This window comes from Rhinatrema bivittatum, chromosome 2, assembly GCF_901001135.1.
Source record: "Rhinatrema bivittatum chromosome 2, aRhiBiv1.1, whole genome shotgun sequence".
NCBI classification, from domain to species: Eukaryota; Metazoa; Chordata; class Amphibia; order Gymnophiona; family Rhinatrematidae; genus Rhinatrema; species Rhinatrema bivittatum.
The window spans coordinates 11,317,673-11,332,522 of record NC_042616.1 but is presented as its reverse complement, the minus strand read 5'-3'; the positions used below and the strand labels follow the sequence as shown (position 1 = coordinate 11,332,522).

At 43.4% G+C, this 14,850-nt stretch overlaps 1 protein-coding gene across 1 annotated transcript in view; it reads left to right on the top strand.

Annotated features, from left to right (window-relative positions):
* The window catches only part of LOC115086122 (oocyte zinc finger protein XlCOF6-like), a 52,369-nt gene that overhangs the window by 14,154 nt on the left and 23,365 nt on the right, over nt 1-14,850 (top strand). The window contains exon 4 of the mRNA XM_029592642.1: nt 12,371-12,494. Within this exon, the coding sequence (XP_029448502.1) occupies nt 12,371-12,494 (124 nt within the window). The remainder of the gene's footprint in view (nt 1-12,370; nt 12,495-14,850) is intronic.

The window sequence follows — 14,850 nt, the reverse complement described above, 5'->3', positions numbered from 1 at the left end:
TACTGTTCCATGTAAAGGCAATGCCTAAAAGTTTTTAGTTATCTGTAAACCGATACGATGTGCCAAACGGTTGTCTGTATATAAAAGTTTCTAAATAAAAGAAATAAATAAATAAATTATAAATATGGAGACAAACTGGAATGGGAAATCAAGACAACCACTCTGCAGGGCGACCAAAATGATAAGGGGAAAGGAACAGCTCCCCTATGAGGAAAGACTAAAGAGGTTAGGACTTTTCAGCTTGGAGAAGAGACGGCTGAGGGGGGATATGATAGAGGTGTTTAAAATCATGAGAGGTCTAGAACGGGTAGATGTGAATCGATTATTTACTCTTTCGGATAGTAGAAAGACTAGGGGGCACTCCATGAAGTTAGCATGGGACACATTTAAAACTAATCGGAGAAAGTTCTTTTTTACTAAATGCACAATTAAACTCTGGAATTTGTTGCCAGAGGATGTGGTTAGTGCAGTTAATATAGCTGTGTTTAAAAAAGGATTGGATAAGTTCTTGGAGGAGAAGTCCATTACGTGCTATCAAGTTCACTTAGAGAATAGCCACTGCCATTAGCAATGGTTACATGGAATAGACTTAGTTTTTGGGTACTTGCTAGGTTCTTATGGCCTGGATTGGCCACTGTTGGAAACAGGATGCTGGGCTTGATGGACCCTTGGTCTGACCCAGTATGGCATGTTCTTATGCAGTGCGAACCTAGAGAAAAGGAAAGAGAAATATAGCACCTAACAAATAATGCACACAAACTAACCCGCACAAGTTACACCTGTTTTATGGAACACACTCTCACGGTAACAACCCTATCTATGAAAAGGCAACACTACAAATATTTAACCAGGCCCTAAACACTAATACACCTCCTATTTATTTATTTAACATCTTTTCTATACCGTCCTTAAGTTTTATGTACCATCACAACGGTTTACAGTAAGGCACAAAATACTAATGGGTAGTATGTTTCAAAAGTTACACAATTATAGAAAGTGCCCTCAGGGTTCCGGTTACAGAAAATTTCAGTATAAAGACTATTTGATAATTACTTTTATGTTTTGTCCATTTGAAACATGTATCCTTGATAATTTACATGTTGCTTGTTCTTGTTTTATATCTAACTTTAAAAGTGTATTTTAAAATAAAAACAACTAGAGACTTGGTGCCGAGTGCTGATGTTATCTTGTCTGCTTTTATTTACTTTCCTTATCTCCGTTTTCTTTGTAAAAAGCTTGTTTGTATAGCCAGGTTTTTAGACTTCCTTTAAATAGTTTGAAGTCTCTCTGCAATCTTGTCTCCAGTGGCATTGTGTTCCATAGTATGGGATCGGCCAGTGACAATGCTCGCTCTCTGACCTGGGTCAGTCTTGCTGTTTCGACAGAGGGGACAGTTAGTAGTGCTTTGTTAGCTGATCTTAGGTTTCTATGTGGGACATTTACTCGCAGAGCTGTGTTAAGCCACTCAGCTTTATCATCATGGATTAGTTTATGTATTGTGCACAGCGTTTTATATTGTATTCTTTGTTCTATGGGTAGCCAGTGTAGTTCAGCTAGTGTTTCGGTAATATGATCTATTTTCCTTTTACCAGCAAGTACTCTAGTGGCAGAGTTGTGAAGTATTTGGAGTGGTCTTATGGTTGTGTATGGTAGCCCCAACAATAGGGCGTTGCAGTAGTCGGTGCTTGCAAATATTAGAGCCTGCAGTACTGTTCGAAAATTATTTCGTGTTAATAAAGGTTTTAATTTTCAACTCTGTGTGCCTGCGTGTCCATTCCCGCGCAGGAAAAGACAGATTCTCCTCAATCTGTTTTTTCCGTGCTCGGGAACGCACACGGAGCACCAGATCTCCTCATAAGAGAGAAGTTCTTCACGTTGTTCTAATAAATAAATAAAGGAAAAACCGGAAATGAAGGAAGGTAAAGTCCCCAGGCCTTCAGGGTTTAAACCTTGTTCCTCTGGGAAAATGTCAATTACCAACGACCACTTGGCCTGTTACGTGTGTCTGGGACCAGACCACGATCAGGCAAATTGTAGATACTGCGGCCAAATGTCGCCTAGAGCAAGGCGACAAAGAGCAGAAAAAATAGAAAGACTGAAGCGAGCGAAGAGCTCCTATGTCGTCGTCCCCCCCCCCCCCCCCCCCTCGGAATCGCACTCTTCTCTGGGACCGGAGAAATGGCAAACACAGACGCCAAAAAGGGCATCCTCACTAGGCCCTGCCTCCTTGGGCATGGGTGAGGGAGATGGTAGAAAGGAGACAAGCCCTAAACGAGGGCATACACACAGGAAACAATCTGAACGCACTTCTACCCTAAATACACATACCTTTCCTTCGGCGTCGATGCCAGATAAAACTTCGATGCATGTGTCAACCACACTGCGCCCTTTGACGCAGGCACCTATGCCGACGCGCCCGGCAACGCCGGCACAGCTACTGATGCCGAAGTGCCTTCCAACGCTGGAGCATACTCCGACCTCGACACACCCAGCGATGCCGGTGCATTTACCGACGCCGAAAACATCAAAACAGCTGCAGAGTTCAAATACACCTCACTACTCAACGCATTCTTCGATACAAAATCGATGCGCAAAAAACAAAGGCTCCATAAATGCAGCCACGGAATATCAGAATTAGCAGAGGTATCTCAAAAGAAGAAACAAAGAATAGAAATATCCCCTACTCCTCACTCTGAATATATTCCAAGAAAACATTCACATAAGAGGAAGCATATCTCACACTCGCATTCCTCTGGTGCCTCTCTGCCTACTGATCATGCACATATTTCACCTTTAAATTTGAGCTCTATTCATCATAGCTCTCCTACTTCAGGAGGAGTCTCCGCTGACGATTGGGTGAATATATCTTCTCAATCTTCTCAGTCATCGCATTCTTCCCAAAGGTCATTAATCTTATCCTCAGCTTCACATTCACAGGACAAAGAATCAGTATTTAGTAAACTGTCTCTCAAAAAACGACCATGAGAGGTGCCTTTAACACCACCGCCTGCGCAACCACATCCAAAAGGTGGGGAAGACTTGCAAACTCCAACTCCCATACCACTACCATTAAACATACTTCCACCTCAAGTGCCAGAGCTGGCACAACAAGCTTTGGCGCAGATTTCCATAGCGCTTACAGGTCTTTTCTAGATGTGTCTAGAGGACGTGTATGAAGAGGAGGCAGCAAAACACTGCACGGAGCGGCAGTAGCCACAGAGGCATTCACGGAGAGGGATGCCAGTCACCTTCATGGAGCGGAAGGATGGAGGGCTGCCATCTCCAAATTAAAAAAAAACAAAACCCAGGGGTGGGTAAGAGTATGTAAAATTAACGGAGAGTTCATAGGCTATAGGTATTACCAATTATTAGGCTTATTCAATATTTTTGATAGTTAATGTGGCTTTCAATGCATACTTCACTTTCAATGCATATCCAGCATAGCTCTCTGCTTCAACGGCAGGGGAGAAGAAAAACAACCAATAAGGGCTGAATAACATAGTCTGGGTAAACAATAAGTATGGGTGTAGCTTGCTTGTTGCGGCGGTTACTACCCCTAACTAATCAAGCTTGATATTTCACTTGGATGCAGCTCCATCACTGCTCTCTGCATTAAGGGTGGGGGTGAAAGGGAAATAGAACCAAGGGTTGCTAAGAGCCAAGAGAAACAGATAAGTATGAAAGGAAAGAAGTGTGAAGCTTGCTGGGCAGAGTGGATGGGTCGATTGGTCGTCTTCTGCCGTCATTTCTATGTTTCTATGTTTTCACGTCAATACAGACGACATATCAACCTCCTCAACCCTCGCCACATAGCCCTCCACAATCTCCTTCGGATTCGAGAAGACACTCTCTCCTAAAAAGCCAAGAAGTACATCGCCAGGGTCACCAATTCCGACTTCTCCCTTGCCGGTACAACCAACAAAACCAGATCCTTCCTCAATTCCACAACAGCCAATTTCCTTACCATCTTCACCTACATCATCAATGGGATACCCATCAGATCCTACTGAAGGCCCACAGGAGCCTTTTTCGCCTCCTGAAGACCTTACCTACCATACATTTATTAGTAAGGAAGGTTCGGCTCTACAATTGGAAATTCAAGCGGTACCTGATCCACGATTGGAAACCTTAGGTCTCTTAAAAACGTTTGACCTGCCTACGGAACCGATCAGCCTACCATCGCATAAAGTTCTCAATACCTTACTTGAAAAATCCTGGAGACTCCTTTCAACATAACTTCCATTTCTCGAAAGATTGACCTCAAACATAAGAATTAGCAATCAAAATATTATTCCACCCCACAACTGCCACATCAATCCCTCGTGGTGGAATCAGCTATGCAGCGGGCTAAGGGGAATAAAACTCATTCCAATAACTCCCCTGGTAAGGACCATAAGTACTTGGATGATTTTGCAAAAATGTCATTCCAATCAGCAATGTTAGGTGCTTGGATTGGTCAACAGAGCAGATAAATCTGTTGCCAACATCAGACACATCTTCAGTGATGCTTCAGCCTATACAAGATATGGAGGAAGGGTTACGCCATCTTCTCAGAACAATATGAGTCCTTTTGAGACATCCTCCTGTACCTCTGCATCAGTGATAGCGGCGCGAAGGATAGCGTGGCTCCATTTTAGTGCCATTAGGGAGGATGTGCACGATAAACTGGCCAATCTTCCTTGCACAGGGGACAATTTATTTGGTAGCCATTTACAGGAAACGGTTTTACAATTGAAGGAACAATCGGCAGCAGTACAATCGCTGGTTACCCCTCCTACATTCTCTGCCAGGCGTTTTTACGTACCGCCTCGACACCCACCATACCAACGGAAACCATTCCGTTCATATCCACACTATCGGCCCCCGACCTATCAGCAACCACAAAGGTCACAGGTTCTGCAACAACAAAACAGACTCAGAAGGGCTCGGAACAAACGTACACAGAGTCAAACAACTGCATCCACGTCTAAGACTCAATCATCTTTTTAAATATGACAGGGATTCAGTTTTGTTAGGACCTGGGGAACCTTTTGGGGAAGGGGGAGTATCTTCTGAAGGGATGGGCTCCACCTTAACCAGGGTGGAACCAGACTGCTGGCGCTAACCTTTAAAAAGGAGAGAGAGCAGCTTTTAAACTAGAACAAAGGGGAAAGCCGACAGTCGCTCAGCAGCGCATGGTTCGGAGAGAGGTATGTTCAAAGGATACTAATGATGCATTAGAATTAGGGCATCCCGACAGTGAGGTTCCAATAATAAGAAAAGTCCAAGTGCCTGTAACTAAAAACTCACCTGAGCTAAAAAATTCTAACTTATCCCTATCAATTAAAAAGCAGAATGAAAATACAAACAAAAAACAAACTTTGAAATGTTTGTATGCTAATGCCAGAAGTCTAAGAAGTAAGATGGGAGAATTAGAATGTATAGCAGTGAATGATGACACAGACTTAATTGGCATCTCAGAGACATGGTGGAAAGAGGATAACCAATGGGACAGTGCCATACCGGGGTACAAATTATATCTCAATGACAGAGAGGAGCACCCAGGAGGAGGTGTGGCGCTTTATGTCCGGGATGGCATAGAGTCCAACAGGATAAACATCCTGCATGAGACTAAATACAAAATTGAATCTTTATGGGTAGAAATCCCTTGTGTGTCGGGGAAGACTATAGTGATAGGAGTATACTACCGTCCACCTGGTCAAGATGGTGAGACGGATAGTGAATTGCTAAGAGAAATTAGGGAAGCTAAACAAAATAGTAGTGCAGTAATAATGAGAGACTTCAATTACCCCAATATTGACTGGGTAAATGTATCATCGGGACACGCTAGAGAGATAACGTTCCTGGATGGAATAAATGATAGCCTTATGGAGCAATTGGTTCAGGAACCGACGAGAGAGGGAGCAATTTTAGATCTAATTCTCAGTGGAGCACAGGACTTGGTGAGAGAGGTAACAGTGGTGGGGCCACTTGGCAATAGTGATCATAATATGATCAAATTTGATTTAATGACTGGAAGAGGAACAGTGTACAAATCCACGGCTCTCATGCTAAACTTTCAAAAGGGAAACTTTGATAAAATGAGAAAAATTGTTAGAAAAAAACTGAAAGGAGCAGCTACAAAAGTAAAAAATGTCCAAGAGGCGTGGTCATTGTTAAAAAAAATACCATTCTAGAAGCACAGTCCTGATGTATTCCACATTAAGAAAGGTGGAAAGAAGGCAAAACAATTACTGGCATGGTTAAAAAGGGAGGTGAAAAAAGCTATTTTAACCAAAAGATCTTCATTCAAAAATTGGAAGAAGGATCCAACAGAAGAGAATAGGATAAAGCATAAACGTTGGCAAGTTAAATGTAAGACATTGATAAGACAGGCTAAGAGAGAATTTGAAAAGAAATTGGCCGTAGAGGCAAAAACTCACAGTAAAAAGTTTTTAAATATATCCGAAGCAGAAAGCCTGTGAGGGAGTCAGTTGGACCGTTAGATGATCGAGGGGTTAAAGGGGCACTTAGAGAAGATAAGGCCATTGCGGAAAGATTAAATGATTTCTTTACTTCGGTGTTTACTGAAGAGGATGTTGGGGAGGTACCCGTAATGGAGAAGGTTTTCATGGGTAATGATTCAGATGGACTGAATCAAATCACGGTGAACCTAGAAATGTGGTAGACCTGATTGACAAACTGAAGAGTAGTAAATCACCTGGACCGGATGGTATACACCCCAGAGTTCTGAAGGAACTAAAAAATGAAATTTCAGACCTATTAGTAAAAATTTGTAACTTATCATTAAAATCATCCATTGTACCTGAAGACTGGAGGATAGCAAATGTAACCCCAATATTTAAAAAGGGCTCCAGGGGCGATCCGGGAAACTACAGACTAGTTAGCCTGACTTCAGTGCCAGGAAAAATAGTGGAAAGTGTTCTAAACATCAAAATCACAGAACATATAGAAAGACATGGTTTAATGGAACAAAGTCAGCATGGCTTTACCCAAGGTAAGTCTTGCCTCACAAATCTGCTTCACTTTTTTGAAGGAATTAATAAACATGTGGATAAAGGTGAACCGGTAGATGTAGTATACTTGGATTTTCAGAAGGCGTTTGACAAAGTTCCCCATGAAGAGGCTTCTAGGAAAAGTAAAAAGTCATGGGATAGGTGGCGATGTCCTTTCGTGGATTGCAAACTGGCTAAAAGACAGGAAACAGAGAGTAGGATTAAATGGACAATTTTCTCAGTGGAAGGGAGTAGGCAGTGGAGTGCCTCAGGGATCTGTATTGGGACCCTTACTTTTCAATATATTTATAAATGATCTGGAAAGAAATACGACGAGTTAGATAATCAAATTTGCAGATGACACAAAATTGTTCAGAGTAGTTAAATCACAAGCAGATTGTGATAAATTGCAGGAAGACCTTGTGAGACTGGAAAATTGGGCATCGAAATGGCAGATGAAATTTAATGTGGATAAGTGCAAGGTGATGCATATAGGGAAAAATAACCTATGCTATAATTACACAATGTTGAGTTCTCTATTAGGTGCTACACAAGGTCAACGGTCCACAATGGAAAGCACATACCAGATAAACCTCTTGGAACTCAGAGCCATCAGAAATGCCCTCAGGACATTCCTTCTCAATTGCAGGGCAAAAGAGTCATGACTTACACGGACAATCAAGTCTCCATGTTCTATATAAACAAGCAAGGAGAGTCAGGTTCATGGATCCTCTGCAGGGAAGCGATTCTAATTCTGGAATGGGCAATTCTTCATTCCATACAATTTCAGGCGACGTACCTTCCAGGAATAGTCAATACCAGAGCAGACGATTCGAATTTTCCATCCTCCCGAATGGACGTTGCACCAGTAGATTGCAGACAAGATCTTCCGCCAGTGGGGTACTCCATTCATAGACCTCTTTGCAACAGAGCACAACGCAAAGGTGAACAGATTTTGCTCACTATACCGCAGCCCTCGAAGGATAGCTCCGGATGCCTTTCTCATTCCCTGGACGGGAAACCTCATGTACGCCTTTCCGCCGATTCCTCTTCTCACTCGCACCACTCAGAAGTGCATTCAGGACAAGGCAAACCTTCTCTCAATAGCACCAGCTTGGCCCAGACAATGGTGGTTCACCTACCTACTCAAACTGTCAATCGACAATCCATTACGATTGGAAGACCGCAGCGATCTCCTGTCACAATAAGAGGGCTTACTTCTACATCTGATGCACCATTCATTACACCTGACAGCATGGAGATTGAATGGTCATTATTAGAGGAAATGGGTTTCTCATAAAGAGTACAAGATGTAATACTATCGGCTGGACTCACACATCTTCGTCCACCAGTTTCAAAACCACCAATTTCATGGGATTTAAATATAATATTGGAACAACTCTTATTGCCTCCATTTGAACCTATGGAAACCTCCCATGTTAAATACTTTACATGGAAGATAGTTTTCCTAGTCACTGTGACTTCAGCTGGACGAGTCGGTGAACTTCAGGCATTAGTTCATAACAGTCCGTACATGGAATTCTACCACAATAAAGTGGTACTTCGTACTCACCCATCCTTTATACCAAATGTAGTTTCTGCTTTTCATCTCAACCAATCCATAGAACTGCCGACTTCTTTCCCAAAACCACATCGGACAGACAGAGAGAGACTATTACACACATTAGACTGTAAACGAGCATTAGCCTATTACAAGAGTAGAACCGTAAGTAAATCACACCATTCTCAGCTGTTCCTCACCTTTAACTCTAATTTTCCCGGCTTGCTAGTGTCCAAGAGAACCATCTCTAGCTGGATTGTTCAATGCATACTCTTTTGCTACCAGAAAAGGAGTCTACACCTTTCTCATCACCAAAGGGACATCAAGTGAGAGCAGTGGCCACTTCACTAACCCATCTGCGAAATGTTCCGCCGCTGGACATTTGTAAGGCAGCAACTTGGTCATCTCTACATCCTTCACATCACACTATTGCCTTGATCAAAAAACAACAACAGATGCTAAGTTGGGTCAGGCAATACTCAATACCCTTGCAACTTAAATACATAGTGGCCAGTCCACATTCTAGGTCACACTGTCTCTAAAAACAGAGTCAACACATACTTGGAACTCCCAAGACAGCATGGCTGATTCAGCCTGCTATCGATGGGAAAAAGCAAGTTTGCTTACCGTAAACGGTGTTTCCGTAGATAGCAGGATGAATCAGCGATGTGGACTTGCCCATCTCCCTGGACGGCCACCTTCACAACAAGTTCAAGTCATACGACTAATATTACAGACTGAGGAGAAACTGTCTTTTCCTGCATGGGAACGGCCGCGCAGGCACACAGAGTTGAACTCTGTGTAAAGCTTTATCAAGCTCCGCCTTCCCGGGCCTGATGGACAGCCCAAGACAGCATGGCTGATTCATCCTGCTATCTACGGAAACACCGTTTACGGTAAGCAAACTTGCTTTTACTTACCCTCTCCAGCAACTCTCCTACTCCTTTCCCTTGCAGGCCAGTAGCACTAAACCAGAAGCAGCTAGTGGCTGCTTCTGCTCTGTCCTCAAGGTCCTCTTCTTTAGGGCCCACAACCAGTCACTCATACACAGTCTGTCTCTCACACGCAGACACCAGTCACCTCGCTGACCAGTCTCTGTCTCTCTTTCACAGAAACACATCGCCTCTGCCCATGGTCTCTCTCAATCACACACATGCTCTCTCATTTACATACAAGCTCTCAATCACACGCAAATGCTCTTGCTCCCATTCTACCACAGATAGAGCATGTAGAGTGAGAGCTTGTGTGTGTGGGTGTATGATAGAGCATGTAGAGTGAGAACTTGTGGGGGGGTGTGATGGAGCATGTAGAGTAAGAGCTTGTGTGGGTGTGTGTGATGGAGCATGTAGAGTGAGAGCTTGTGTGGGTGTGTGTGATGGAGCATGTAGAGTGAGAGCTTGTGGGTGTGTGTGATGGAGCATGTAGAGTGAGAGCTTGTGGGTGTGTGTGATGGAGCATGAAGAGTGAGAGCTTGTGGGTGTGTGTGATAGAGCATGTAACTCCCTGTTAACATGTAATTTCTATCTGCTGTTCAAATGTATGATGTCCCCACTAATACCAGTATATAAAAGTCTTTAAATAAATAAATGTAGAGTGAGAGCTTGTGTGTGTGTGTGTGTGTGTATGATAGAGCATATGAGAGTGAGAACTGGTGTGTATGAGGGAGTCTGTGAGAGTGTGAGGGAGGAAGGGCTCCAGCAATAATCTTAGGAGATTTTAACCTGCACGTAGATAACCCCACACTTTCAACCAGCTGTGAAGCCTTTCTCACAGCCCTCTCAGCCATGGGATTCAAGCAGATAGTTAACAAAACCACGCACAAAGCCGGTCACACGCTGGCCCTTATCTTCGTCAACCCAGGCATCAAGCACAAATCTCGCCTTAGTTGCAAGAAGGTCCCTTGGTCAGATCACACACTTATTTCAACCTCTTTCTCCTGAAAGAAACCAACACCTCCCACGTACCCTCACCCTCTTTTCCTTACAGAAGATCATGCTCCTCTGAAGACCTCAGTAAACATCTGGCCTCACAACTTCCCCTCATAGACCTCACCAATCCGAACACTGCTCTCCGTTCCTGGAACGACATTACAGAATCTATAGCTAACAAGCTATGCCCACTAGCAACAAAAAAATCCTACTCAAACTCTTCCAAAAGACAACCGTTGTTCACTAAAGAACTTAGAAAGCTAAAACAAAGTTTAAGACAGAGAGCAAATGGCGTAAAGCCCCATGCGCCAGTACACTGTCCGCCTACAAACTTACCCTACATCAGTTCAAGTCCTCTACCTTAAGATCAAAAAGGGACTTTTACGCGTCCAAGATCCATGCCTGGTCTTTGACGCTAAAGCCCTCTTTGCCTATGTATCTAATCTCACACAAATCGACCCCCCCGGAGATTCCCAGTAACCTAGCACAATCTAAAGGTGAAGAATTAGCTCTGTATTTCCGAAACAAAATCATCAGACTCTTAACACAGCTGCTCTCTAACACCTCCTCTCTCTCGACATCACTTCAGCCCACCATCAAAAACATTTGTCTTGAAGCATTTGAACCCATTTCTGCCACAGAGATACAAGTAGTTTTAAGGAGAATGAAACCTTCCTCTCATCCATTGGATCATATCCCCACCAAACTTCTCTTGACAATTCCTGACTCCATCTCCAAAACGCTGACGGTCCGCTAAAAACTCTAAGCGGGGAGATGGCGTCGGGTTCGAAAAATTGACGGACCTACAGCACCATTGAAGTTTTCTTGCATGAAATAACATTGCTTAAAGATTTGCTTGTATCCCCGTGAAAAAAAAGGGGGAGTGCTGGATCAGGAGAGCTTGAACGGATGTCTCTGAAGCAGCTTGTGTTGCGAAACGCGCGCGTCGGACGAGTGACCCCGACAGCTACGGGATGAATGACCCCGACAGCCTATGAACAAGGGAAGTTGATTCTTTTTAAATATATAGCAAAAAACTTATAAAAATTGAACTTTGGTGTCTTGGATGCAAGCTATTTGGACCAATTGATTAAAAGTGACCCCAATGAAGTGCATGAAATGCAAGTTTAACTTGTGATCACTGGGAGTGGTATGATGGTTCTTAAATTCACATGAAAATATTGATATGTACAGCGTTACAATTTCTTCAAAATTTTAAATACCACGTGTTTCAATTTAGTTCATTTCAATCGTGGGATTATTTATTAAGAGAATTTTTGTATTAGATTTCAATTACCCCAATATTGACTGGGTAAATGTAACATCAGGACTTGCTAGAGATACAGAGTTCCTGGATGTAATGTGAATGGTTGCCTGGGTGAGAGCTGGTGTCATCTTTGATGTTGTTCCCTCCTTCTGCACATCCAAAACACTGCTAAAGTGAGTCAGTTCTTCCCCTATAACACTGCTAAAATTTATCCCTTCCTCGCAGTGTTTTGGATGTGCAGAAGGAGGGAACGACATCAAAGATGACCCAAGGTTAGGGACTGAGCAAATCAGGAGGATGAGAGCACAGTGAGCTCTCCTGATGTGACAGAATCAGATGTTCCTGATGTTCTGGATAATGCTGTGTTTGATCTTGGGTTTTATTATTCACTGATTTATCCAGGCAGAGAAGTTTGATATCCTGTGTCTCTGGGATCAGAGAATCTTTTTATAGTTAGACTTGCAAAGCCTAGAAGTCCAGAAAGGAAACTGACACCAGGAAAACAGTTCCTGGGGATGAGGAGTCCTGGTGTCCTCTCTTCTATTATAAAATGTTATGAGATTAAAGCCAGCTGAGCTCCTCCAGGTGTCACTAAGTTTGTTTCTGGTTTGTGTTTCAGGTGCCGATGACGTTCGAGGACATCGCTGTCTCTTTCTCCCAGGAGGAAGAGGGATGTTTAGATGAAGGACAGAAGGAGCCTTACAGAGATGTGAAGGAGAATTATGAGACCCTGAGCTCTCTAGGTAAGGATTGCATTATCTCTATTTCTACCGTGTTTCTCTGATAATTAGACAGGTTTTATATTCTTTTTTAGCTCTGAAAAAACAGCTAGGACTTATTTTCAGGGGATGTCTTATATTTTTTCCATGATTGGTGAATGAGGACAAGGCTAAGCCCACCTCCTCTTTCATTCACCAGTCAGATTCAATTTTCGGCTGAACCTTTTGATTTGGCCTTCGTTATCGGCCCGTCGCGGGAAATTTCATTTTCCCGTGGTTTGGGGCGATTTTATTTTGTCTGCCCCTCCCCCCGAAATGAAGTCTGAAACCCGGGGGGGGGGCAGATGGGGGGGTTGTAAAAAAAAACAAAAAACCCCCAAACCCACCCCAACCCTTCAAATTTAATTCATTGCAACTCCCCCGCCCCCCAAGAAACATAGAAATGACGGCAGAAGAAGACCAAATGGCCCATCCAGTCTGCCCAGCAAGCTTCACACATTTTTTTCTCTCATACTTATCTGTTTCTCTTAGCTCTTGGTTCTATTTCCCTTCCACCCCCACCATTAATGTAGAGAGCAGTGATGGAGCTGCATCCAAACCGAAAGTCCCTAGGGGGGGGGCACACACAGGATTGTAAAAATAAAAAAACAAAAAAAACCACCCCCAAACCCACCCCACCCTTCCAAATGTAATTTATTGCAACAACCCCCCTCTAAAAAAAAAAACAAAAAAAAAAAAACAAAACCTTGCCGAAATTCCCTGGGGGTCCCGGGAGCGATCTCCCACTCTCGGGCCGTCGGCTGCCAGCAGTCAAAATGGCGCTGATGGCCCTTGACCCTTTCCATGTGACAGAGGCCGGCCAATGGCACCGATAGTCTGTCACATGGAAAGGGCAAAGGGCCATCAGTGCCATTTTGATTGCTGGCAGCCGACGGCCCAGGACCCCCGCTGGACCACCAGGGAGTTTCGGCAAGGTTTTTTTTGGGGGGGAGGGGGGGTGTTGCAATAAATTACATTTGGAGGGTTGGGGTGGGTTTGAGTTTTTTTGTTTTGTTTTTTATTTTTACAACACTCCATCTGACCCCGCCCCCCCCCGGGACTTTCGGTAAGTCTTTGTGGGGGAGGGGATTGCAATGAATGAAATTTTGGTTGGGTTGGGTTTGGTTTTTTTTGTTTTGTTTATTTTTACAACCCTCTGCCTACCCTCCTGGATCGGCCCCACCCCCCAGGGACTTTCAGTAAGTCTTGGGGGGGGGGCTCAGGAGGGAGGTCAAGTCTTGGGTGGAACTGCTTGTCTTAAAAGCTAGGGCTTATTTTTGGAGTAGGGCTTATATTTCAAGCCCTACTCCAGAAATCCTGAAAATCAAGCTAGGGCTTATTTTCAGGGTAGGGTTTATTATTGGAGAAACACGGTAGTAAATACAGGGGATGTTTTACTAAATGGGTCCAGCTCCATACCAGAGATGTGTAAGCAGGCCTGGATTTACCAGTAAATGCACAAGGACTGTCCTCTCTTCCTCTCCTCTCTTCCTCTCCTCTCCCCACACCTGCTCCTCACTCTCACGGCTGCTCCTTTCATTCCCCTTCCCCCCCCAATCCTGAGATCTTCTCTCTGTGTTGATGCTTGAAATCCCTTTTCTGCCTGTGTTAAAATATCATCACTGGCTCCCTGTGCAGAGTCGCTCTTAGGTGAAACTGATGGTGATATTCAGAAGAAAAGTGTTTGTCTTCTCAGTTAGGATGTTATGAGCCACTGATATCACTGAGGGCTGAAGGGACAGGGATAAGTCTGTTCCCTCTGTTTGTGAGTACTGATTGCTTCAAACACATAAGAGAGCCTTTTCTTTCTCTGCATCTTTTATGTAGAAAGCTTCTCCAGTATGCTTTAAAATAATTGACAGAGGTTTTCAAAACTTTGTGTAAAGATGTTTTTAATTTATCCATTTTATGTTCTGTTTTATTTGAGTGAATGTGCATGTATCTTTGTAATCTATCCTAAACAATTGCATTGGAGGAGGTAGGCTATGAGTTTTATTAATATCTAAATAAATAAAATAAATGCTACACAGTATGGTAAAGAGAACCACAGGAGCTCTAAAAAGTCTTCACACGCAGTTTTCACAGGCATCTCCTAAAGCTTCTCCAACGTCACAGAATTATCTAATATCAGAGATCCCATGTGGTCATTGTATGATGCTTCAAAAAGTCTGATCCCAGGTGATTGATATCTTTCCATTCTTTGTCGCTGACACATGATTAATTCCTTCTTTTTATAACCAGCAGACAATGAGGTCATACAGGAAGTGAAGAGGGAGGAGAATAGAGAACACCCTATACTACTGGCACTTACACCAAGACAATCAGGAAACATCTGTGAAAA